Here is a 25680-nt window from a genome sequence, read left to right as displayed (position 1 = left end):
GTGACTGTCCCCTTATCTCTTGCTGCTCCTAGGATTCTCTCCTTCATTTTAATCTTGGCTAATGTAATTATGATGTGCCTTGGTGTGTTCCTCCTTGGGTTCAACTTCTGTGGGACTCTCTGAGCTTCCTGGATTTCCTGGAAGTCTGTTTCCTTTGCCAGACTGGGGAAGTTCTCCTTTATTAGTTGTTCAAATAAGTTTTCCACTTGTGGCTCTTCCTCTTCCCCTTCTGGTACCCCTATAATTCAGATGTTGTGACATTTAAGGATGTCCTGGAGGTTCCTAAGCCTCTCCTCATTTTTTTGAATTCTTGTTTCTTCATACTTTTCTGTTTGGTCATTTTTTTTATCCCTTCTGGTCCACTCCCTTGATTTGAGTTCCAGTTTCCTTTCCATCACTATTGGTTTCCTGTGCATTTCCCTTCATTTCAGTTAGTTTAGCTTTCATTTGTTCCTCTAATTTGTGACTAAAATAAACCATTTCTGTGAGCATCCTGATCACCAGTATTTTGAACTGTGCATCTGATAGGTCAGCTGTTTCTTGGTCACTTAGAGTTATTGGCTCTGGGGCTTTGAGTTCTTCTTGAGCCATAATATTTTGGTCTGTTCACGACTGTTATGTACATATGAGGGGCAGAGCCCTAGGTGTTCAACAGGGCGGGGCAACTCAGTGGCTGGTTGTGATGCTGTATATGGGGGCGGGGTCAGAGAGGGGCAATGGTGGTCCCCTCTGCTACTTCCCACAAGCTGCTGGGGCCTGCACGGTCCATCTCACTGCTTCCTCCTTCGCCTGGTTTTATCTGCGTGCAAATGTGTGACCACGGTCAGCCTGCTGCCTTGCGCCCTCACTGGGTCCGCCCATCGCAACCCCACGCCTGGGATCTGCCAACTGCCACCTGCGTGCCTGGATTGGTCTGGCCGAGTTTTCCTGCACGACCGCACTCCACCAGCTGCTGACTCTGCCCCTCTTACCGGTCTGGCTGAACGGTTCGTTGTTGTCGGACTTCCATATAGTTCAATTTTTTGTGTTTTGGTTGTGTTTTTGTCACTAAAACTTTGTTGTCTTTAAACTTGGTTGTGCGAGGAGGCACAGTGTTTCCACCTACGCCTCCATCTTGGCCAGAAGTCTCACCTGTTCACATGCAGGAAGCCTCTCTTTGGTGTGTCTGAGTTGCCAGCATCACTACTCTGCACTTTGCGGCCATCGTTAAGTAAATGAGGGGACGCAGATTCAGGACTGCGACAGGGTGAGAGCCAACCTCATCACCGAGACACCGCTCTGAGACTGTGGGCAGGCGGCAGCATGGACGGCTGGGTCTCCGCCATCGAGGAGCCTGTTCTCTCCGCTCCCAACGTGTGCCTTCACTTCTAGCAGGCCAGTGCCCAGCACCTGCTGTGCTCATTTCCACTTCTGGCCTTTGCTATGACAGTCTTCACCCCCTTCCTTCTCCTCTTCCCCAAACAAATCTGCCACACTTCAAGCCCTCCAGACCCTCCAGAGAGCTCACCTCCTGCTCTGCTCACTGTCACATAAGAGCTACCTAACTCAACACCCAACTTGACTCTGAACTTGTGTCAGTGTGTCAACATCATCACCCCAAACAGTAGGTAGCTTCCTGCAGACTAGCTTGTATGTGCACGTACCTGTGAATGCGTATGCATATAAACACATTCATTTGCACACACCTGTACACACATACCCAGGAAGCTGAGCACAAGCAAGCGATTAATTCTTACCTTGGAATTCACTGTACTTCTTTTAGACTTCCCACTCTCTGGAAGTAGAAACATTGAAAAGGCATTACTGTAGGAGTCAGCTCATAAGTATATTACATTATTATTTTATGAGACTCTAGCTTGTTTAATATCAAATAATTCAAACAAAAAAGGTGAAACCACATGGTATCTTATGTATAGCCATCTCTCTTTTAAAATATTTAATTTACTTTTAGAGAGGGGGAGGATGAAAGAGAGGGACAGAAACATCGATGTGTGAGAGACTCACAACTGGTTGCCTCTCACACACCCCCAACTGGAGTCCTGGTCCGCAACCCAGGCATGTGCCCCGACTGGGAATCAAACCAGCAGCCTTCCAGTTCACAGGCCATCCACTGAGCCACACTAGCCAAGGCATGGACAGCCATCTCTCTAGAGCCCAAAAGAATTCCTGAGCTGCAAAAGCAGCAAACCAAAATTTATTATATTACAAATACGATCTAATAAATTATAATACTCAGTACCAACAGGAAACTCATCTCTAAACCGGCATTACGTTACCGCCAGGGATGCCACATAGAGTAAACGTCCCTGATTCCAGTGATTATGTTTGAAAAGAGATCACTGTTTAAGATAAATATATGTGAGATTTGTTTACACGCACGGAAAAATTAATTTGCAATAATATTAGCAGAAAGCCCACATTTTTCTCTATAGTGAGAAGAATTAAGATCGTTAACACCTTCTCCTGTGGGGCAGAGAGGGGCCCTGTTTTATTGGAGCTGCTCTCCACGAGAACGGGGTCTTGAACTCCCTGCACGAAGGGGAGTTTCAGAAGAAAAAGAAGGAAAAGACTCTGTAGTTCAAGGCCGGGACACAGTCACGGGGCCCGAGGAGAATGGGCGACAACGCGCAGGCCCCGCGCCACCACGCAGGTGTGGTGCTTCTCTGTCTGCGCCTCTGCCTTGGGTTCCAGTTTTGACAAACTAGAAAACTGTGTAAATAATGCGATAAACAGGAAATTATCTTTAAAGAACTTATAAAGATTATTAGACAAACCTGACAGCTAGCAGAAGAGGTGATAAATGCAAATGGGTTAATGAACGTATGGAGAACAAGTACAGACCAGTAATAATAGTGAATACAAACACAAGAATATGTTTTCTTGCCTTCCATTTTAACACACACATGTGTGCAAACCCACCCAGTACTGGCCAGGACAGGGTCCTGTGGGCAGTGTTCCCGCACATTGGCTGATACGAGCAAATTCACACAACTCATTTGGGAAGAAACTGAAAATATGTATCAATATCCTCAAAATATTCAGATCCTTTGAACCAGGTATTCCAACTCTGAGAACCCATCCTAAAAATGTTCTGTATATGAAATAAGTTCTAGGAACAAATAAGTCCAATGCAGCATTATTTATAAGCATCAAAATGAAAAGATGTCTCCTTAAAGGGAAAAGTTGAGCAAATTACACTATCCATTTAACGGGATATCTGATAAGTATAAAGTATCTTAAGTGAACAGGATGCTTATAATAGTAAACATGACTATGAATTTTAAAAATCAAATGCTCTGGACTTCAGTAACAAGTGGAGATAGAAACATCCACTACTACAATTTTAACCCTGGGAGCAAGGAGAAATGATTGTTCTTTCTCCACCTTCTCCATATTCTCCACATTTTTCCGTAATGATTACATATTTTAGCATAAAGTAATGTAAAGATCATGTTTGTTTTTACTCGGGAACAAAAAAGGATCCACACAGCCAGGCAATGAACAAAGTGCTAGTTGCCACCATACGTTTACCTTTCTTCTCGGTCTGGCTGCCCGCCGAAACGGAGCTACCTCTGGCCTCCAGGCTCTGGCCAAGGGCTTTCTCATCCTTGCCGACGATGATCTTTGGTAACTGGGTACCCACTTCTGGTGGAGATTTTAATTTCACTCTATATTCAAATAAGAGAGGAGGAAGACAGTTCACAGTAATGCTCTGGCCATGTAAGCGTGGTATGCCAGGCCCCGCCCTGCGCTCTAGATTCACCATCTCACACAGTCCCGTGGCGCCGAGTCCATCCTCAGCGCTGCACGGAGGCTGACGGCGGGGGTGGGGGGGGGGTGGGCTCGGAAAGGCTCGGGGCCCCGTCCAAAGCAGTCGGCTAGTGAGCAGCGGGGCAAGGACCCAGGCAGTCTCACTCTAGGGCTGAGGGTGTTGGCAACACTCTGACGTAACCAGGCAATTCTGACGTAAATACTTCCCCACTAAGTTATCTGTGATGTGTTCAACAAACCGGAGTACAGGGAAAGGGAACGAGAGGTAAAACCAACAATAAGATGTTGGAGTGAAGTTGAGGGGAACACGTGGCCGGGGCGCAGTGGGAACGATCCGTAGCCTGCCTACAATGCATTTTCTCCCTCTCCCTCCTCAACAGGCCCCCCTTTTGTTCTTCGCCCTGACCCGCCTGCACAAGCGGCTGGTGAGTTCCTCAGCCTGAGAGGACACGTGACCCAAGCTGGCACAATCAAGCTGAAAGGAAGCACTTCTAGCCGTGCCTGGGGAGAAGCCTCCCTGTCCTTCCCTTAGCTCCGCACAAGGAAGAACTCACTTTGCTGCACACACCGCACTGTTTCATGCTGTTCTGCCTTCGTGTACAAGGCTCCCTGTGCTGCAAACGCTGCTCCCAGTCTCATTCACTGGGGCAGCCCACTCACCAGAAGTGGGCGAGCCAACAGCTCCCTGAGCCTCCCCTGTCTCCCACAGCTTGCCGGGCTCTCTGCCTTCTCTACCTCGCTGTGACCCCTGGGGTGGCTGTCCTGTCTCCCTCACCTTGTTTTTCACCCCGGCACTCAGCACAGTATTTGGCAAACAGCAATTACTCAGTGCGCATTGGCTCAACAACCACACTCCCCTAAGTTTACGCTGGGATTGAACTGAAGGAATGTTAGAATTACTTACTCACTTCTGGAGATGTTTAGGATTAGAAGGGGGACAGAGACGGACTGTTTCCTTAAAATACAGTAATTCACTTCTTCATCCTAAGAAAGGAGGACCCAATTATCCATCACCTCATTCATTCACACCAGAACAAAAAAAAAGTTTTCGAAAACGACAAACCAGTGGCCCAGTCCCTGCTGCCAACAACACAACCGTGTGCATATTGAAGCCTGGAGGTCAAAGTGGCCACCGCCTCAAGGGAACAGCAGGACAGAAGCAGAGTGTCCCCACCCAGTGACCTGAGCTCCAAGGGAAGAGAATGACTGGGTCCACATTTAATGCTCACCAGGTAAGAAGAAAATCCATCATTCTTTGTGCGGTCCAGGCTGAATCCAATCTGAGAGGCATGAGAGAGAGAGGTCAGAGGCCTGGCGCCCAACCCTTCCTCCCTCCACACAGAGAGAAGGCTCTTCTCCGGGCCTGCTCCCCCTCCCCATGTTCTTAGCGTTCACTTTATGAGAAGGGCCACTAATTACTGAAGTTATTCAATAATTACACTTTAGGAGTTGGAAATAAAACTGTCTGCTGTCCATTCACACGCATGATTTCTCCATGTCCCAGTGCTTCGTATTTCAGCACAGGGCAGAGCTGCCACCTGAAAGGCAAAGCCCCCGAGCCCTGGAAAGGCACTTACCATGAGATCCTTGTCCATGGCTCCCTCCGGCTCTCTCACTGAAAGGCTGCTGACATTGACCATCATGTAGCCATCCTTGAAGAACCCAAAGGTGTTCAGATGAACCTTGTGCCTCACATCATCCTAAAAAGATTTAAGGTGGTGGAATAAGTAATACAAAGATGTTAACTTGACTACTTAACTATTCATTTGCCTGAAAAACTACAGTATCTAGTTTCCTGCTTGCCAATCAATGTTTCCATACACTTAGTAAAATATACAGCTGTGGTGCCTTACCTTGTTTCAGAAGCTGAAGATGACTCATTAGAAATTCACAAGCTATTGACAGTTTGACATAATAGCTGTCATTCATTCTGATGCATTTCTAAGGTCCAGACTCAATGGTCAGCTGGAATGTGAATTCCAGGGTGGGAGGAACAATGCTTTAGTCATCCTCCCCTCCTTCCTGCTAGTACAAGGCCTGGAACCCAGCAGGCACTCAAAAATATTACCGGAGGGTGGGGGAAGAGTAGCCAAAACTGCTCTGAGAATCACTCATTTACATAAACCTTCTTTTGATTCGTGTGTAACTGGCTCCTCCCCCTGCGGGATGATGAGGGGTGCATGCACACTACTTTTCTAACCTATAGCTCATTTTTTTAACATAGGCTCATTTGCATCTAAAAATGATGTTACATAGGATGTGTCCAGGAAACAAAGCCTTACGCAAACGGAATGCCAGACACTAGCCAGGTGCAGACAGGGTCTTTGGGGCACAGACTAATCCTGAACCACATGGGCAAATGCCCGTCACACCTGCCTGAAACTGTCTCAAAGGGGTGACTCCAATCCCAACTAAGCTGGTACCTTTTTAAAAAGATTTTATTTAAAATGGGAGGGAGGTGGGGAGCACTTTGTGGGGGCAGGGCTGGGAATATAAGACAGAAAACTGTACTTGAACAAGAATTAAATAAAAATAAAAAATAAAATAAAACAAGAAATAAAAACTATAAATAAGGAAAAAAAGATTTTATTTACTTATTTTTAGAGAGAGGGAAAGGGAGGAAGAAAGAGAGGGAGAGAAACATCGATGTGAGAGAGACACATCGGTTGTCTGTCTCTCGGTCAGGGACCGAACCCACAACCCAGGCAAGTGCCCTGACTGGAAATCGAACCAGTGACCTTTTGCTTTGTGGGATGACACCCAACCAACTGAGGCACACGAGTCAGGGTTAAGTTAATAAATTTTAAGGCGGATAACGGCTGGCTGGAACTTTAAGCAAACATAATAGTCAAGAAGGTCTATGGAAGGAGCTAGGGCTTAAACGGACGCTCTCACACCCTAGTAATCGCAAGAACCCTACAGGAAGAGCTGGATGTCCACAATAAAGCTCTGTAATTCCCCTTCCCTCCACTTCCCTTTCCCTTCCATAAATAGCTCTCCATCAGGGCACACAGGCCCGAGTGTGCACATGGCTTACTGTGTCTGCATGCACTGGGTGGTGGCTCTTTCCTCCCCCCGCCCCCAAATAAATCCTTTCTGGTGACAAAACACTTAGTTGAGGCCCTGACTGGAGAGCCACGCCCATCGAGGCTTTTTAAAGATGAATCTGAGAAAGTACTAGGTCCCCATCTTCTTGACTGGTGCCTCCTCAATCCATAATGCTTTGAGTTTGGGCCTTTCAAAGCACGGGGCAAATGGGCATTGGACTGGTAACAGTACTAGTGAACACCTCTAAAACTGAAGTTCCACAAACATTGAGAATTATTTGCCTAACGCAGAACGCCTTCTACCAGTTTGCAATAAGCTAACAGTTATTAAGTAGCTCCTAAATGCAAGGCACTGTATTAAGCACTTTTCTAAAACTTACATTTGGTTCTTCCTCAAATTTGCACAGTCATTTTTGCTAGCGTTTTTGTTTTTGTTGCTCATATTCTTAAATTCCATCCTGTCTCTTTGATTTTAAATACAGTTTTTTCTTTCTTGTACAGTACACTGAGGCACTCTGAGGCCTAAGTCTGTTCTTTGTCATCTCTGCCGCTGTTCACAGCAGGCTGCCTCTTTGTGTGAGCGGTCATTACTCACTTCAGGATGCGTGTCTCCTGGACACAAAAGGCGGGCTAATGGCAGACCCCAAAGGCCCAGGAGGAGAGGCTATGGAGCAGACCTCCAGTACAAAAACCACCAGTTGTCCTTTCCCCCACCACGTGGACAGTTAAAACAGGCATCTGAGGGCCACTGTGTTTCCTAGCCCACTCTTCCATTCAAGGCGCAGAGCTCCTTGAGAGTCCCATATCCTGGGCTGAGGAGGGGCCTGGGGCTTTGGCTCCTGCTCCCCTCACCAGCTGTTCAAAATTCAAGGCTCTGGGGTCCAAGTTTCTGCAACGCTTCAAGGCAGCCCTGGCTTGTGTTCTTTTATCCACTGGAGTTCCGGCTCCTTCTCACCACTGTTTCTATTTTTTTGGCCCTTGGGAATTTCCCTTATTTTCCTAGGAGCCCAGCTATGCATTTAAAGTCTGTTGGCCAGACTTCCACTTCCTGGTGGGATGGAGTAGCTTGCAGCAAACCAGCACTCCCAGGGAGAAGTGGAAAAGCAAGCTAAGACAACAGAAGACATCTGCTGGAAGGCCTTAGGGAGCTGCTGGGGATGAGAGAGAGAGAGAGAGAGAGAAGCTAAAGCTCCCAGCCTTTCTCAGGACTGTGAGAGAAATTAACCCTCGTGGAAAATGATTTGAGTGACTATTTTTTCAATTCTCCCAAAGGTGTTACAAGGCTACTACCATCCTCAATGCACGGAAGTGAAATTGATTCCACTACATATGATAGATGCCACAGCGCATGTGAAAAATAATATAGATGGAGCCACCGAAAAATGAAGCCAGAGCTGCCATCCCCGAGGAAGTGCCTTGCAGGTCTCATTCTTCAGAACGCTGGACGTTAAAACTGGGCAAAATAACCTTTAGATCAGGCCTAAAGCAGCACCATCTTCTAACCAACTGTGTGCACAAGTAACGAGATCATGAATACCAGGCTGAAGGTTTAAAACTTTAGAATTAGCATCCCGCCCTGAAGGTGTGGCTCCGTGGATTGAGTGCTGGCCTGCAGACCAAAATGTTGCCAGTTCAATTCCCAGTCAAGGCACATGCCTGGGTTGTAGACCAGGTCCCCAGTTACGGGTGTGTGAGAAGCAACTGATTGCTGTTTCTCTCCCTCTCTTTCTTCCTCCTTTCCTCTCTCTTAAAATAAATGAATAAAATCTCAAAACATTAAAAAAAAAAGAATTAGCAACCCTATGTTACATCACCTGCACCTATAAAATGGCTCCCCTTCCCTTTGTCAAACGCTCCTCGCCTTCCCCTCCTAACTGGAATGCTGGGTTTCTGCCTGACCCAGTGCTTCACGAATAGCTGTTCTTTTCGATCTCAAATAAATGCTGCTGCCTCCCACTCTGGCCTTTATTTTTTGGTTAAAAGCCATCAGGGTTTAATACTTTGGCAGAATCCCCAGATGAGAAAGGCCACAGAGAAAGAAAGAAAAATGAACGCATTCCTGCCACGTTCAATACTGTGGATCAATCTCACAGACATTATGCGAAGCACAACAAGCCATCTTTAACACAAGTGTAACACACGCAACCGTGAGGGAAACAATCTATGGTTGACAGAGGTCAGGATGGTGATTATTCCTGGGAAGGACACACTTCTCAGTCACTTGGGGGAGGAGGGCCTTAAGGAGCTTCTGGAAATGCTTGGTAGCATTCTGTTTGTTTGTTGAAGTGCTTGGCAAGCATTCAAACAAGTGTGTTTACGGAGTGAAAATTATAAGAGTTGATTGCTTTAAAAAAAGAAAAAAGAGCTGTATGCTTGTAAGTATTTTAGCATATATATTATTCTTCATCAAAGCCTGCACATTAAAAGTATGCTTACTCTAATTTATCCAGCGTTTAGATACTGTGTAGTGAAATAGAAGCCTGTTAAACAATTCTTTACACTCATTTAGTCCACCACAGTGTCTATTTTCTAGGTTCTGGGGGGGAAATCTACCAATTGCAATCTTACAGCAGTTATTTTTTACATATAAACAGTACATCATCCCTTTATTGTTTTTCCCCACTTTTATTTTTTTATTTGATTTTAGAGAGGGGGAGAGAGCGAGGAAGGGAAGTGGGGGGGGGGAGGGAGGGAGGGAGAGAGAGAGAGAGAAACTCTGATGCTTGTATGTACCCTGACTGGGGATCAAATCTGCAACCTCGGCCTATTGGGANTGGGGGGGAAATCTACCAATTGCAATCTTACAGCAGTTATTTTTTACATATAAACAGTACATCATCCCTTTATTGTTTTTCCCCACTTTTATTTTTTTATTTGATTTTAGAGAGGAGGAGAGAGCGAGGAAGGGAAGTGGGGGAGGGAGGGAGGGAGAGAGAGAGAGAGAAACTCTGATGCTTGTATGTACCCTGACTTGGGATCAAATCTGCAACCTTGGCCTATTGGGACAATCCTCCAACCAAGTAAGGTTCTAGGCCAGGGCTTTGCTCACTTTTCTATATCATTTCACTTAATAATACAGTGCCGCTAAAAAACACATTTTGAGGTGGTTCTGAATAATCATAAGCTCCACAACTCTGCACTTTCATCACTTACCAAGAATGGATTCATGCACCAAGGGCTCTCTTACAATACTTAAGCCTCACTCAGCTCAGGGCGGTATCCCCAAGAGGGATGATGACAAAGTTCAGGGGGAAATGACTACCAAGGCTATGCAGACTGAGATGCAGTCCCTCTCAAGAGCAGACCCTTGCCTTCCCCTTTCCCCCTCTCCACCCCCCCCCCCCCAGTTATGTGTCTCCTAAACTCTAAGCGTCCCCATGAGATGTGCAGCCAGGGGAGCCAGGGGCAGTGGCAGCTCCTCCCCGGCTAACCCCCGAACCTGTCTCCAGGGCCCCCTTTTCTCTGACCCTGCAGGGAGCTCCCAGCAGCCCTCTCCTGGCTCTCTTTCCTGTAGCGTTTCTAGAGAGCCCAAGCAGCCCCGCCCGGGCTCTCTCTCTCCTGTTGCTTCTGTCCTGAGCCCTTCCTTGTTCACTGTCCCTGACTCCAATAAATGTACTCTCTCTCTCCCAAAAAAAAAAAAAAAGAGAGAGAGAGAGATTGTGCAAACTACAAGTGGTAAAGCTGGGATTTCAACACAGGTCTGATATGAACGCCATTTTCACATTATTGTCCTTAAATATGAAAAGATATGCATGATATTAAATGCAAATGATATAACTTAGAAAAAATGGACAAATTCCTAAATATATACAATTTACCAAGACTGAATCATGAAGAAATCAGGAAGTCTGAACAGACTAATAATGACTACAGAAATTAAATCAATGATCAAACAGTTAAGGAAAAATTAACACCAATTCTTCTCAAACTCTTCCAAAAAACTGAAGAGGAGAGAAAACCTTCAAATTTATTTTCAGAAGGCCAGCATTATCCTGATATCAAAGGCAAAGAAGGAATTTACAAGAAAAGAAAATTACAGGCCAATCTCTGATGAACAAAGATGCAAAAATGCTAATAAACAAAATATTAGCAAACTGAATTCAACAGCACATTAAAAGAATCACACATCATGATCGAATGAGATTCATCACCAAGATACAAGGATGGTCCAACATACGTAGGTCAGTGAGTGTGACACAGCACATTAATGAACAAACAGAGAAAATCCTGTGTCGGCAAGTGCAAAACCCACATGACCAGATATAACATCCTTTCATGATAAACGCTCTCAATAACACTGAGAAATAGGTACAGAATAATGTATCTCAGCACAACATGGGCCATATATGGCAAGCCCACAGCTGAAATGCAACAGGGAAAAGCTGAAAGCATTTCCTTTAAGATCAGAAAAAGACAGGTGGAGACCTAGGGCTTCACCCCTCATAGGTAACAGGCTCGACCAGACAAAAAAAATGGCCCAAATGGAAGAACAGATCAAAGCTCCAGAGCAAATACAACCAAGCGACGAAGAGGTAACCAACCTATCAGATGTACAGTTCAAAGCACTGGTGATTAGGATGCTCATAGAATTGGTTGAATTTGGTTGCAAATTAGATGAAAAAAATGAAGGCTATGCTAAGTGAAATGAAGGAAAATGCACAGGAAACCAATAGTGATGGAAAGGAAACTGGAACTCAAATCAAGGGAGTGGACCAGAAGGGAGAAAGAAACAACCAAACAGAAAAGAATGAAGAAACAAGAATTCAAAAACATGAGGAGAGGCTTAGAAACCTCCAAAACATCTTTAAATGTTCCAACATCTGAATTATAGGGGTACCAGAAGGGGAAGAGGAAGAGCCACAAGTGGAAAACTTATTTGAACAACTAATAAAGGAGAACTTCCCCAGTCTGGCAAAGGAAATAGACTTCCAGGAAATCCAGGAAGCTCAGAGAGTCCCACAGAAGTTGAACCCAAGGAGGAACACACCAAGGCACATCATAATTACATTAGCCAAGATTAAAATGAAGAAGAGAATCCTGGGAGCAGCAAGAGATAAGGGGACAGTCACCTCCAAAGGAGTTCCCATCAGACTGTCAGCTGATTTCTCAAAAGAGACCTTCCAGGCAAGAAGGGGCTGGACAGAACTATTCCAAGTCATGAAAAGCAAGGACCTACATCCAAGATTGTTCTATTCAGCAAAGCTTCATTTAGAATGGAAGGGCAGATAAAGTGCTTATCAGATAAGGTCAAGTTAAAGGAGTTCATGATCACTAAGCTCTTATTTTATGAAATGTTTATGAAAAAAACATGTATAGTAAAATGACAGCTCACAATTATTAACAACCACACCTAAAACAAAAACAAAAGCAAACTAAGCAAACAACTAGAACAGCAAGAGAACCACAGAAATGGAGATCACATGGAAGGTTAGCAACAGGGGAGTGGAAGGAGAAGAGGGGGAAAAGGTACAGAGAATAAGTAGCATAGATGATAGGTAGAAAACAGGGGGAGGGAGAGAATAGTATGGGAAATGTAGAAGCTAAAGAACTTAAGACACATGAACATGAACTACGGGGGGGGGAATGTGGGTGGGAGAGGGTGTGCAGGGTGGAGGGGAATGAAGGGGGGGAGTGGGGCAACTGTAATAGCATAATCAATAAAATATATTTAAAAAAAAAAGAAATTCAGCCCTGGCTGATGTAGCTCAGTGGACTGAGCATGGGCTGCAAACTGAATGTTCACTGGTTCAATTCTCGGTCAGGGCATATGCCTGGGTTGCAGGCCAGGTCCCCATTGGGGGATGACCGAGAGGCAACCACACATTAATGCTTCTCTCCCTCTCTTTCACTTTTCCCTTCCCCTCTCTCTAAAAATAAATAAATGCATTCTTTAAAAAAAAAAAGAAATTCAGTAAAGTTTTAGGATATAAGTATCAACATACAAAAATCAATGCCATTTCTATACACTAATAAAATATCTGGAAGAGAAATAAAGAAAATGTCTTTTACAAAAGTATCAAAAACAAAAAGATACCCATAAACAAATTTAATCAAGTGAAAAATCTATATGCTGAAAACTACAAAAATACTGATGAAATAAATGAAGACACAAATAAATGGAAAAGTAATCTGTGTTCATTGATTGGAAGAATTAATATTGTTAAAATGTCCATACCATCCAAAGCAATCTACACATTCAATGCAATCCCTATCGAAATTTCAATGGTATTTTTCACAGAAATAGAAAGAAATCCTAAATCATATGGAACCACCAAAGATTCCATTAGCCAAAGCAATCAAGAGTAAGAGGAACAAGCTGAAAGCAACACATTACTTGATTTCAAAATATACTATAAACCTACAGTAATCAAACAGTATGGTACTGGCATAAAAACAGACACATAGACCAATGATTTGCTTGCCTGCCTGCCTTCCCTCCCTTCCTCCCTCCCTTCTTTCTTTGATTTTTTTCATTCATGCATTCATTCACTCATTCATTCATTCATTTATAGAGAGAGGGGAAAGAAGTGAGAAAGAGGGAGAGAAACATCGATTGGTTGCTTCTTATACCAGGACCAACCCCACAACTCAGGCATGTGCCCTGACCAGGAATTGAACTGGCAACCTTTCGCTTTGAGGGATGATGTCCAACCAACTGAGCCACACCAGTCAGGGTGACTGGTTACCCTGTGATTTTCAACCAGTGTGCCACACAACACTGGTGTGGTATGAGAGGCATACTGGTGTGCCACAAGAATTTTTAAAACATGCAATACCTATTTATTTAGTCAGGGGCACTGACCTCTTTTCCCTTAAATTGTCAAATAAAAAAATGACAACAGCCAATACAACAATAGCTGTCCAAGCTAAATAAATAAAAATTACACCTTTTTTTGTCAGATTGGCAAAAAATATATTCTTTCAGAATTATAGCGTTTATGTGAGCATGGAAAGAAAAAGATGGAAAATTGGTGACACAGAGCAATGGAGCCAAATAGAGAGCCCAAAAGTAAGTCCACACAGTTATTAGTCAGCCAATCTTCAACAGAGGCACCAAAACCACACAGTAAGGAAAGAACAGTCTCTTTAGGAAGTGGTGTTAGGAAAACCGGATTTCCACATGCTTGAAATGAAATTGACCCTCATCCCACACCATGTACTAAAATCAACTCAAAATGGATTAAATATTTAAACATAAGATCTGAAATGGTAAAACTACTCGAAAAAGCTTCTTGACATTGGTCCAAGCAATGATTTTTCGGACAGAAAAAAGCACAGGCAATGAAGTAAAAAACAAAAAAGATGGGAGTACACCAAACCAAAAAGCTTCTGCACAGCAAAGGAAACAACACAGGGAAGAGACAACCTACGGAATGGGAAAAAATATTTGCAAACCATATTATCTGATAAAGGGTTAATATCCAAAACACAGAAGGAACTCAACTCAATAGCAAGAAAACAAACACTATATTTTTCAAACTACAAGACACACCCCCTAATTTGAGAGGAAAAATGGGGTGCGTCTTATAGTCCAAGTGCCGCTTACCCGGCTCGCTGTTGGGTGGGGGGTGATGGCGGAGCAGGGTCACAGGTTATTAAATATTTTACCACATTTTTTGCTTCAAACATTTTTTTCCTATTTTCTTCCTCTAAAACCTAGGGGCATCTTATGGTCCAGCACATGTTATAGTCCCCAAAATACGGTAACCTGACTTAAAAATGGGCAAAGCATCTGAATAGACGTTTCTTAAAAAACACGCAGATGACCCACAAGTACGTGCCAAGTTGTGCAACATCACTAATCCTGAAGGAAAGGCACCTCACACTTTAGAATGGCTATCATCAAAAAGTCAAAAACAAGCATTTATGAGAATGTGGGGAAAGGGAACCCTTACACACTGTTGATAAGAATGTAAACTGGAACAGCTGTTATAGAAAACTGTATGTAGGTCCCTCAAACAATTAAACTACCATATGATCCAGAAATCCCACTTCTGGGCATTCACCCAAAAGCAATAAAATCACTATTTCAAAAAGATGGCTGTCACCCCACACTTACTGCAGGGTTACCCACGGGAGCCAGACTCCAACACCACCTAGGTGGCTTCCCAGGGATGAATAAAGAAACGTGCGAGCACACACACGAAGGGTTATTCAGCCTCAAAGAGAAGGAGGTCTTATCATCTGTGACAACGTGGATAACACTGCAAGGCGTCATGCTGAATGAAATCAGCCAGGCACAGAGAGGTAAATACTGCATGCTCCGACCTGTACGTGGAATGTGAAAATGTCAGATTCTTAGAGGCAGAGAACAGAAGGGTGGTTACCGAGGGCAGGGCTGGGAGAGGACAGTGCAGGGAGATGGGGTCTCAGGCGGGGTCAGTGTGGCTCAGCTAGAGAGGCAACTGGCCAGGGTTTCTCTCCCTCTCTTTCTCCCTCCCTTACCCTTACTCTAAAAATAAGTAAATAAAAATCTCATTTAAAAAAGGGTACAAGGTTTCAGATATACAGGATGAATAACTTCTTAGATCTAACGTACACCACAGTAACCACAGTTAACAATATTGTATTGTATACTTAAAATTTGCTTAGAGAAATCTTAATTGTTATCACCAAAAAAGAAGGCAGCTATGTGAGGAGATGAACATGTTAACTGCTTGATTGTGGCAATCATTTCACAATGTACATGTATATCAAAATATCACACTGTATGTCTTAAATACAATTTTTATTTGTTAATTACACCCCAATAAAGTTGGCAAAATATAAAAAGACAAAAGATTAAAAAAGGAAAAAAGCTGGAAAAATATAAAATGCAAAGAGCAGAATCCAAACTATATATAGTAAGAGCTAATTTTTTTAAAAGTTAAAAGGCTAAATATTTACACTTATTTATTCATTTGTAACAGATTTGAAAGAAACTCATCAAATATGAAAAGATTAGTACCAATGGGATGGTAACAATTCCTTCTCTATACTTTTTTAATATTTTCTAAATTTCTAACAAACAATGACCAAAAATCAATCTTCTTTAAATGTATCGCCAGTTGCCAGTAACGCACTCAGGAGCTTCACCTAACCTGTGCCCCACCCCGTTCAAGTTGCGACGTCACCACCTCCACCGGATGCAGAGGAGTGACGCTGTACATGGGTGGGCAACAGGGGTAGACAACTGTTTGTATGAAAAGCAGTACAATTATTAATAAATAATAATACAAGAATAAACTCGCATGCTCACAACTGCCAACCTACTTTGCCCACTCCTGTATGTCGCACTCACTATGTAAGTGATAGGCATACCGAAATCTTAGGGCTAAACGGAACAGCCAAGTCGTACATTCTAATTAGTCACTGACTGATTCAGTTTAATGTAAATAAATCAATATTTATAAAATACCACTGAGGGCCAAAGATGAAAAATACTCATCCCTGGCTGGTGTGGCTCAGTGCCTGTGAGTCAAAGTTGTGCCTTCCATTCCCAGTGGGGCATGTGCCTGGGTTGTGGGCCAGGTCCCCAGCTGGGGGCGTGGGAGAGGCACACAGCAGATGTTTCTCTCACACATTGGTGTATCTCCCTTTCTCCCTCCCTTCCCCTCTCTCTGAAAATAAATTTTAAAATATTTTTAAAAAGAAAGGAAGGAAGAAAAATACTCGGTCACAGAAAAACATCTCCAGTAGCCAGTCCCACCTGTCCAGGAACAGGTAGGACTGTTCCTCCTGTTCCTCTCTTCCCACCCCGGGGAAGCCGCATCAGGGAGGGGCGGGCGTGGGGGAGACAGAAGCGTCTGCACTCACATCTGTCCCTCCGCACTCTCAGTCTCTTGATGGCAGACAAAAGGAGACACAGGCAAGGAGCAGTTGCCAAAGTCGGGCGCGGATGACAATATCTGACACAATCCATCAGTGGAGATGTCACTGCACTTCCAATGACCACCCTGTCATTTGCACAGCACTGACACAGCAGTAACGTTGGTCTGTTCCGCCAGGAGTTCAGGGGTCAGCGGCACTTGTTTCAGTACCGCCGCGCATCTCACTACAGCCGAGGCAGGGCACGCTGCCCACTTCGGAGATACGGGAACGGGCTCAGAGAGGTGAAACTGCTGAAAACCCGCGTGTTGGCAGGTGGCACAGCCGGAGTTCTAACCCGGGTCTCTTTAACCCAAACCTGCTTTCTTAGTCACCTTATAGTCACTTTTACAACCAAATAAATGGCATATCTTTTATTTATTAAAAAAAATTTATGATAGAAAAATTCAAACAATCAATTAGTGGTCAATTTTGTCCCGTTAAACTCCTCCTCACCCCCAAGCTCAAGTATTTAGAGAAAATCCCAAATATCCTATGATTTCATCTATTAACATTTCAGTGTGTACCTGATAAGGGCTTTAAAAAATAACCATTATAACATGCTATATTCCTAATCACAGGAAACTGCTTATCAAGTTACTTAAACAAGATTATTCATCCATGAGAAGTCAAGGTCACAGGAACATAAAATATAGAACTGTTCCCAGGTATGTATTTATACGGTTGGTTGTAAAAACTTACAGTTTTTCCTGGTTTTCCTAAGCAGGCTTGTTTTATCTGAAATAAGTAGAAACGTGAATGGCCCTAACATAATTATAATCTCCAAAGTACTAATCCGAACAAGGAAGTAAGCATTAGTTTGATGATGATGATGATGAAATCTGAATTAATGTTCATCTGGTTTATCATAGAGAACATGTGGATTTAATACGAGAAAAAGGGGTAATTCAGCCACGCTATTGGATCATTACACAGGCACTGCCCTTCCCATCCTGCAAAACACGCCACACGATCACACCCCCAACTTAATCCTTCTAGCACAAGTGTGAGTGGGAGGGTGGGAACACGCGTTTACACTCCGAGGATAAATACGCATCCTGCTCGTGTTCCCTTCCCAACTCCACAGTCACATTAACAGTAACAGCATCTCGCTCCTCCTATTCCTGTCCTCCTATGGTCTATGAGGTAGTGGCACCAACAGCCCCCTTCATAACCTCTGCCAGCAACCTGTATGCCACCTCCTCCCTCACCCTTACATTTGCCTCTCATGTGCCCTCTAAATAACCTGAAGGTCTGTCCTCCCTTCTCCCCAGTACCCACTTTTGTCCCTAATCTCACACCCAGGATATATGTCTATAACCTGGCTGGTCCCTTGCTTCCTCCAGTCTTGCCTCCTGATTGAGCTCCCAGAGAAATCTATCTAAAATGCAAATCTGCCCTGGCTGGTGGGGCTCAGTGGATTGAGCTCGGGCCTGCGAACCACACAATTGCAGTTCTATTCCCAGTCACAAGGCACATGCCTGGGTTGCGGGACAGGTACCCATTTGGGGGTGTGCGAGAAGCAATCAATCAATATATCTCTTATGCATCCAAGTTTCTCTCCCTGTCTTTCTCCCTCCCTTCCCTTCTCTCTAAAAATAAATAAATAGGACCCTGGCTGGTGTAGCTCAGTGGATTGAGCGCGGGCCTGCGAACCACACAATCGCGGTTCTATTCCCAGTCAGGGCACATGCCTGCGTTGCAGGCCAGTTCCCAGCAGGGGACACACCAGAGGCAACCATACATTGATATTTCTCTCCCTCTCCTTCCCTTCTCCTCTAAAGATAAATAAATTTAAAAAATTAAAAATAAATAAATAACTAAATAAAATCTTAAAAAAAAACAAAAATTCAGGGCTACCCAAAGCTGGACAACAGGGACCCGATGCCCCACCACATCGTAAAGGCCTCCCTCTCCACATCTCTGCTCTGCACTTCACCCTTCTTACGTACTGATTTTAGACAGAGAATGGAAGGGAGGGAGGGGAAGTAGGAAGAAGGGCAGGTGGGGTGTGGGGAGAGAGAGAAAGAAACACTGATTTTTCGTTCTACTTGTTCATACGTTTCTTGGTTGGTTCTAGAACGTGCCCTGACTGGAGACAGAACCTGCAGCCGTGGTGCGTGGGGATGAGGCTCTAACCCAACCAACTGAGACCCCGGCCAGGGCTGCGCTCCACTCTTCATCCACCAACATCAGGCACCATGGATGATTCCCTGCCACCAAGTTTAGGCCGTCCCCTGTAATTGGACTCTTCTACTCTCTCCATATGCTTCTCTTGGCTAATTTCTGTCCTAATGTGTAAACTCTCTTTTGAAGCTTCAACCCAGATGTTCTCTCTCATAGGAAACCATCCTTGCCTTACCCTCTCCTAAAGGGTTCAGGACTCCTCGTGTTCCCACAGTCCCTGGGCATGTGGGCACAATGTGCCCAGAAAGGGGAACCCTCGGACCCAACCGGGAGGCTCAGCTGGCTGGAGCCTCATCCGGTGCACCAAAAGACTGTGGGTTCGATTCCCAGTCAGGGAATACACCTGGGTTGCAGGTTTGATCTCCAGTTGGGGGTGTATCCTGGAGGCAACCCACTGATGTTTCTCTCTCTCCCCACCTCTTTCTCTAAAAAAATAAAATAAAAACTCAGCCCTGGTGGATAGGGCTCAGTTGGTGGAGTATCCTCCCATAAACTCAAAGGCCAGGGGTTCCATTCCCAGGCAGGGAATGTACCTACGCTGCAGGTGTGGTCAGGGGGCTTACACAAGAGGCAATTGATGGATGTTTCCCTCCCTGCCTCTCAAATCAATAAGCATATCCTCCAGTGAGGATTAAAAAAAATCAATAAACATATCCTTGGGTTAAGATAAAAAAGAAGAAAAAGGGGAGCCTACATAAATTGCTGGGAATGTAAAATGGTATAGTCACTTTGGAAAGTAGTATGGCAGTTTATTAAAAAGTTAAATATATATAGCCCTGGCTGGGGTGGCTCAGTAGATTGAGCACCAGCCTGAGAACCAAAGGGTCACCAGTTCAATTCCCAGTCAGGGCACATGCCTGGGTTGTGGGCCAGGTCCCAAGTAGGGGACACGTGAGAGGCAACTGCACACTGATTTTTCTCTCCTTCTCTTTCTTCTCCCTTCCCTTCTCTCTAGGAATTAATTAATTAATTAATTAATTAAATATAAAAGCAAAACACACAAACAAAGACCCAGACTCACAGACACAGACTGCAGGTTGCCTGGTGTAGAGTGGGAGGCGGGGGGTGGGGGGGTAGAGGGGAAGGAATGGTGGAACAAGGGAATTAAGTATAAACTTCAGTTACAAAATAAAAAACCAGAGATGTAATATGCAGCACAGGAAATGCTAACTTTGTGAGGCTGCAGATGGTGACTAGAGTTGGTGTGATGACCACATGGTCGTGCAATGTATACGGATGTCAAATCACTGTGTTGCATATCTAAAACTAATGTGATACTGTATATCAATTATACCTCACAAGTGAGATATAAACCCACCATATAATGCAGCAATCCTGCTCCGCTCCCGGGAATCACCCCCAAAGCGAAAACATGTCCCCACAAAGACTTGCACGTGGATGTTGGCAGCAGCCCTACTCGAAATGACCAAAAAATGGAAACCCAAATGTCCGTCAGCTGGTGAACGGCAAAGCAAAACGTGGTATATCCACACAATGAAACAGTACTTAGCCATTAAAAGGAATGAGTTACTCATACATGATACAACGTGAGTGAACCTCAAAGGCATATGCAAGAGGAGCCAGACACAAAAAGGCCACATACTCTGGTTCCATTTACATGAAATACCCAGATGGCAGAGACAGAGACAGAAAGTAGGGTGGTTATTCCCACCCTGCCTAAGGCTGGGTGGGAATAACCGTAAACCAGCACAAGGGGTCGGTCTCTCACGGGGTGATAGAAATGTTCTATGGCTGGATTGTGGCGATAGTTGTACAAGTTGGTAACTTTACTAACAATCACTGAATCGCACTTAAAATAGGCAATTTTTGTGGTGTGCAAAATACGCCCCAATAGTAATTTTAAAAAGGTAAATTATCTGCTCTGGTTGGTGTGGCTCAGTGGATTGAGCGCTAGCCCGTGAACCAAAAGGTCCCCAGTTCGATTCCCAGTCAGGGCATATGCCTGGGTTGTGGGCCAGGTCCCCAGTAGGGGGCATGTGAGAGACAACCAGTCTATGTTTCTCTCTGCCCCTTCCCCTCTCTCTAAAAAGTAAATAAAATATTTTGCCCTAGCTGGTGTGGCTCAGTGGATGGAGCACCAGGATATGTTTGGGTATGTACTTGAAATTCTCTATGACAAAAAGTTTTTTAAAAGATCAATGCATATTTCTGGTACACGGTGATCTCTCTACACGTTATTCTTGCCAGTCTGGGTCTACAACCCGATCAAGTCTCCTATTTCTTTCCGTCTCAAAGCACAACAAGAAAACCTACTGATGCTCACAAGCTCTATTCAGGTGACTTCCATTTGCTCGAGCACGAAGGTAGAATCTACTTTAAGAGTACTTAAGGGACATGTTTCAAAGACTGAAAACATTAAGTAACTCAGCACAATAGGGAGAAATCAATCACCAGAACTGTACCATCCGGTTTGCTTCTACCATGGAAGTTACTATCTTCTTTCAATCTACGTATACCAATAGTCAATATTTACCTCATGATGTAACTCGGTGTTTTAATTCTAGAATTGTATAACACAAAGAGCACTGTATTGGAAGCCAGGAGACATGATCCAGCGTGCCCTGTTATTAGCTTTGTCTCTACTTTTTGAACTATTTGACCTCGGTTCTATCAGCTAATAAGACTCAGGATCCTGAACTATAAAATTGAAGAATTTTAAAGATCAGGTGCTCTGAACTTGGAGTCATAGCTTGGGTGACAAGGCCTCTAGACAAGCTTCGGCAGGATTATAAAGCCCTGGAAATTCCACAAAAGTTTTGTCTAAGCTTTTACTTGCACTTTTCCGGGGAGGAGTTCCAGGGCTTTTACCAGATTCTCCAAAGGAGTCAAGACTCACCTCGCTCCCTGCAGTTGAGAACAGTTTTAATCAAGATAAATTTTATTTACAGACCCAAGAGTAGTATGTATGGGTCTGGCCAGGCTTCTTAGCGGATTCTGTATTTTTTAAACTCCACTTTCCCAAAATATAATGCCTCATGGTTTCTTGGCGTTTGAACAAGACAAACTCTCTACAACTGCATATTGTGAAAATCAGGTACAAGTATTTGAGTCGTAAGGATTTCTTTTTCTATTCTCCAGAGATATTAACCTGCTGAACCGCCTGTTTTAACTTTAGACGACTTTTACCTGTGAGTTACAAAGCTAAGTCCAAAGAATCACTCTAGGCCTATTAAAAATCTCTCCCCTAGACAGGCAATGACAGGAGCGAAGGAAAAAAGGCCCTCTCATCAGATACACACATTTTAACGCTCGCTCAAGTGTTTGAAGCGAAACTTGCAATTCCCCCTGGGGATCCCCACTTAGATCTGTCCAGAGAGCGCTGTAAGCCGAACCCGGAAACTGAAGCTAAGATTTCGCGTTATCCGCAAATCGTCAGGCACAAAGGGATGGAAGAGTGGAGACCGCGGACAAGTGAAGTCGGAGGTAAAAGTTGAAGCTGAGAAGGGAGGAAGAGGAGCCGGCTCCTGTCAGCGAGGAACCTGGGGAAGCCAGCAGGGATCGCGAGCGCGGCCTCCCGAGTCCTTAGGAGTTTCTCCGCAGTTCTCCCCTTCATCTGTCAGCTTGAATCTTGCCGTCCCTTCCAGACGGCGCGAGGACCCCCGCCATTCCCACATTTCCCAACAGACCCCTATTTCAGAGATGCCGCGCCGGGGGAAAAGGGTGGGGAACAATATCTCAGAGGGGCCCCGCTCCGAGCCAAAGTTGCCTCCAGCTCCGGGGGAGGGGCCTCGGCTTCCGCCCCCGCCCCCCGGCCGCGCCGGAGCCTGGCGGCCTTACCTTGAGCGTCAGGTGGTGAACGCGGCCCAGGCTGGGCTCCGCCAGTAGCTGCAACAACCCCAGTAGCGAAAGAAACCAGAAGCCCGCGACCCGCCGAGGACAGCTGGAGCCCGAGGGGCCGACAGGCGCCCGGGCGGCCATGTTTGTTCCAGCATCACCAGCTGCTTCCGCTCCCTATAACCACTTCCGGGTTTAAAGGGCAGCGGCCGCCGGAAGGGCGCGGAAGTGGGCGTCCCAGCGGCTAACTGGGCGTTGTTTGTGGCCTTTCTCCCTGAACGGGTAGCTGGGAAAGTCGCTGAGGGCTCCACCGTTCGGTCCCTCGGCGGATATTCGGTTTAACCAGAACAGGTGGAACGCCCAGATGCGGGAACTCTGTGGCGGCTGTCATGGAAACAGTGCGGACAGCACCTACGACCCGGGGGCTTAGGAAAGCGACATTGGGTCTGCGAGATCCCGAACGCGGGAGTGACCCCCAGCTCTGACAAGGGGTGGGGATGTCTTAAAACCAACTGCAGCGCCTTGCCTGGCGGCCGATTGAACTGATCACAGAAGCGGCGTGGACTCGGTGGAAAATACCAAGTTCCTGGCTTCTCATAGTTCCCTTGACGTTTTTTTTTTCTTTTGAGACCCTTCACACTCAAATTTCAAACGAAATCGTTGCAGTAATACGATTTAAGCCCTTACTAGGCACTTCGGTGGGCCTTTTGCATGCATTTTTGCATTTAATCCTTGAAACAATCTAATGAGGTAGGAGGTAGGTGGTATTATCCTCACTTTACAGGTAAGCAACTGAGGCTCTGAGAAATTAAATCATTTGTTCCAAGTTAAGCTGGGAACCACATGGTATCTTTTTAACTACCGTGTTGCCTCATGCTATTTCAGCCGACCACTAGAGTCAGAGTGTCAACATTGTCTCTTTGCTTCTCATCGGTGGAATTTATGGGGATAGTTTTTTTTATTTGTTGATTTCAGAGAGAAAGAAACATCGGTTTTGTTCCACTCAACGCATTCATTGACCCCGGACAGACCCACCCTGATGAGCGCTCCAACCAGCAGAGCTACCTACCTGGTGGGACACCCAAGGCTATGAGATCTTTAAGGAAAAGATTCAGTAGTTGGTTCCGTCCTCTCACCATTTTCATTAAGGAGCTGTGGAAAACCATGCTTATTTAAGTTGCCAATAAACTAGCCACATTTATTTAGTTTTTAGATATTTTTCAGCACACCACACATATGTAATGCATGCTCTTTGTGTGAAGTTGTTGAAGCTAAAGAGGAGAAAGTAAAAAACCACCAGAAATCTGCAGTCACCAATACTGGGTGATTGTCTGTACAATCTGATTTTAAGAATCAGATTCTTAAAATTTTTAGCTGGACCTAGAAACTGAAATTCAGATGATATATTTTAATAGAGTTCAATTGCTGCACTCAGGTTAAAAAACATCATTGGGAAAATACAGAGGTGGAGGGTGGGGGAAAGGGAAGATCCTAGATATGTTTTAGCTGTGTGCAATCTTAGTAATACTGTTGTGAATCTGGTAATTCTTCCCTTGAGTTAAGAGAGGAAGGAGAAGCAAGCTCTGGCTGGTGTGGCTCTGGATTGAGCGCTGGCCTGTGAACCGAAAGGCCACTGGTTCAGTTCCCAGTCAGGGCACAAGTGCCTGGTTTGTGGGCCAGGTTCCCCAGTTGGGGGCATGCAAGAGGCAACTGATGGATGTATCTCTTGTATGTTGATATTTCTCTCCCTCCTTTTCCCTCTCTTTAAGAAGTAGATAAATAAAATCTTTAAAGAAAAGCCACATTTAAAAACAACAACAACAGTAATGTACAAGCCCTGTTACGCACTCAGCAAGGACAAAAGTAGCCTCTACGGTGACTCCAGGAAGACAGAATGGTGATGTTTACTAGGTGGTGGAGACTGTCCCTTTTTTCTCCAGCCTCTGATCTTTGACCGATATTACTAATATAATCTTACATCTTTGAACAGAATTGTCATCTAATCTTACTACCCCGTTTTACAAAGAAACGTATTTTGTGGGTCCACACAGCATAATCGTAAATATATTTATTGAGTGATTAAATCTGCCAAATGTTCTGATAAGTACTTTATATATACATTATTTCATTTAATATCACAAAAACCTCATAAGGTATTTACTTTTAACCCTTTTTTAAAGATGAGACTTGGTTAGATTAATTTATTCAAGGGTGGGATACTGGTTTCTCAGTGACCCAGCTCCCATCCACAAAGCCCAGCATTTAATCTGTCCTATCTAGTTGTAAAAAAAATGCATTTGCACATTAGGCTGGAAGGGTCCTTAGATAACTAACAGATAGGAAAACAAAACCAAGGAACTGGAATGACTTGCTCGAGATCACCCATTCCGTGGCATAGTCTTAAGTGGGCACATTTAGAACCAGGACTGCAACCTCATCTGCTTGAGAATTGGATCTGTGCTTCTCACATGACATGTGGCTTTCTAATTTTTATAATATTAATTTATTTCACAAACTGAAGCCCAGAATCTGAGCAACTAATGTGTTATCAAATGAATCGCTAGAGAAATTTTCAGAAAGCATTTTTAAAATCATCAAACTGAAAGAACATACTTGGAGTATAAAATAAGTGGTATTTTCTTTGGGGTATCAAGAGAAATACCAAAGACAGTTAACCGATTCTCACTGCAGTTTCATTTTTAAATGCAGTTTTCAGCCCTGGCTGGCGTAGGTCAGTAGATTGAGTGCAGGCTGCGAACCAAAGTGTTGTCGGTTCGATTCCCAGTCAGGGCCCATGCCTGGGTTGCAGGCTAGCTGCGAACCAAAGTGTTGTCGGTTCGATTCCCAGTCAGGGCCCATGCCTGGGTTGCAGGCTAAGTCCCCACTTGGGGTCACACAAGCAGCAACCACACATTGATGTTTCTCTTCTTCCCTTCCCCTCTCTCTCTAAATATAAATAAAAATAAAATCTTAAAAAATAAATAAAATCAGGGACAAGAGAAGGATGTTCATTAAAAAAATAAAGGCAGTTTTC

The 25680-nt window shown here is 44.5% G+C and overlaps 1 protein-coding gene and 1 long non-coding RNA gene across 2 annotated transcripts in view; one reads left to right on the top strand and one right to left on the bottom strand.

The window, feature by feature from the left end:
• GPR107 (G protein-coupled receptor 107) overlaps nt 1-22821 on the bottom strand; it is a 56226-nt gene extending 33405 nt beyond the window's left edge. Inside the window, exons 1-6 of the mRNA XM_037037047.1 lie at nt 22650-22821; nt 5349-5471; nt 5001-5051; nt 4676-4755; nt 3532-3668; nt 1737-1774 (exon numbers count right to left, since the gene is read on the bottom strand). Coding sequence (XP_036892942.1) covers nt 1737-1774; nt 3532-3668; nt 4676-4755; nt 5001-5051; nt 5349-5471; nt 22650-22790 — 570 coding nt within the window. The 5' untranslated portion in view covers nt 22791-22821. The remainder of the gene's footprint in view (nt 1-1736; nt 1775-3531; nt 3669-4675; nt 4756-5000; nt 5052-5348; nt 5472-22649) is intronic.
• Nucleotides 22822-22896: 75 nt separating this feature from the next.
• LOC118980190 (uncharacterized) lies at nt 22897-23847 on the top strand. The gene is made up of 2 exons (XR_005065065.1): nt 22897-22997; nt 23622-23847. It is a non-coding gene; the product is annotated as an uncharacterized LOC118980190 (long non-coding RNA).
• The last annotated feature ends 1833 nt before the right edge of the window (nt 23848-25680 follow it).

The sequence above is a fragment of the Sturnira hondurensis genome, unplaced genomic scaffold (assembly GCF_014824575.4).
Source record: "Sturnira hondurensis isolate 20B ecotype Veracruz unplaced genomic scaffold, ASM1482457v3 Scaffold0022908, whole genome shotgun sequence".
Lineage (NCBI taxonomy): Eukaryota > Metazoa > Chordata > Mammalia > Chiroptera > Phyllostomidae > Sturnira > Sturnira hondurensis.
Note: the sequence above shows the minus strand (reverse complement) of the source record. Positions and strands in the feature narration are given on the sequence as shown.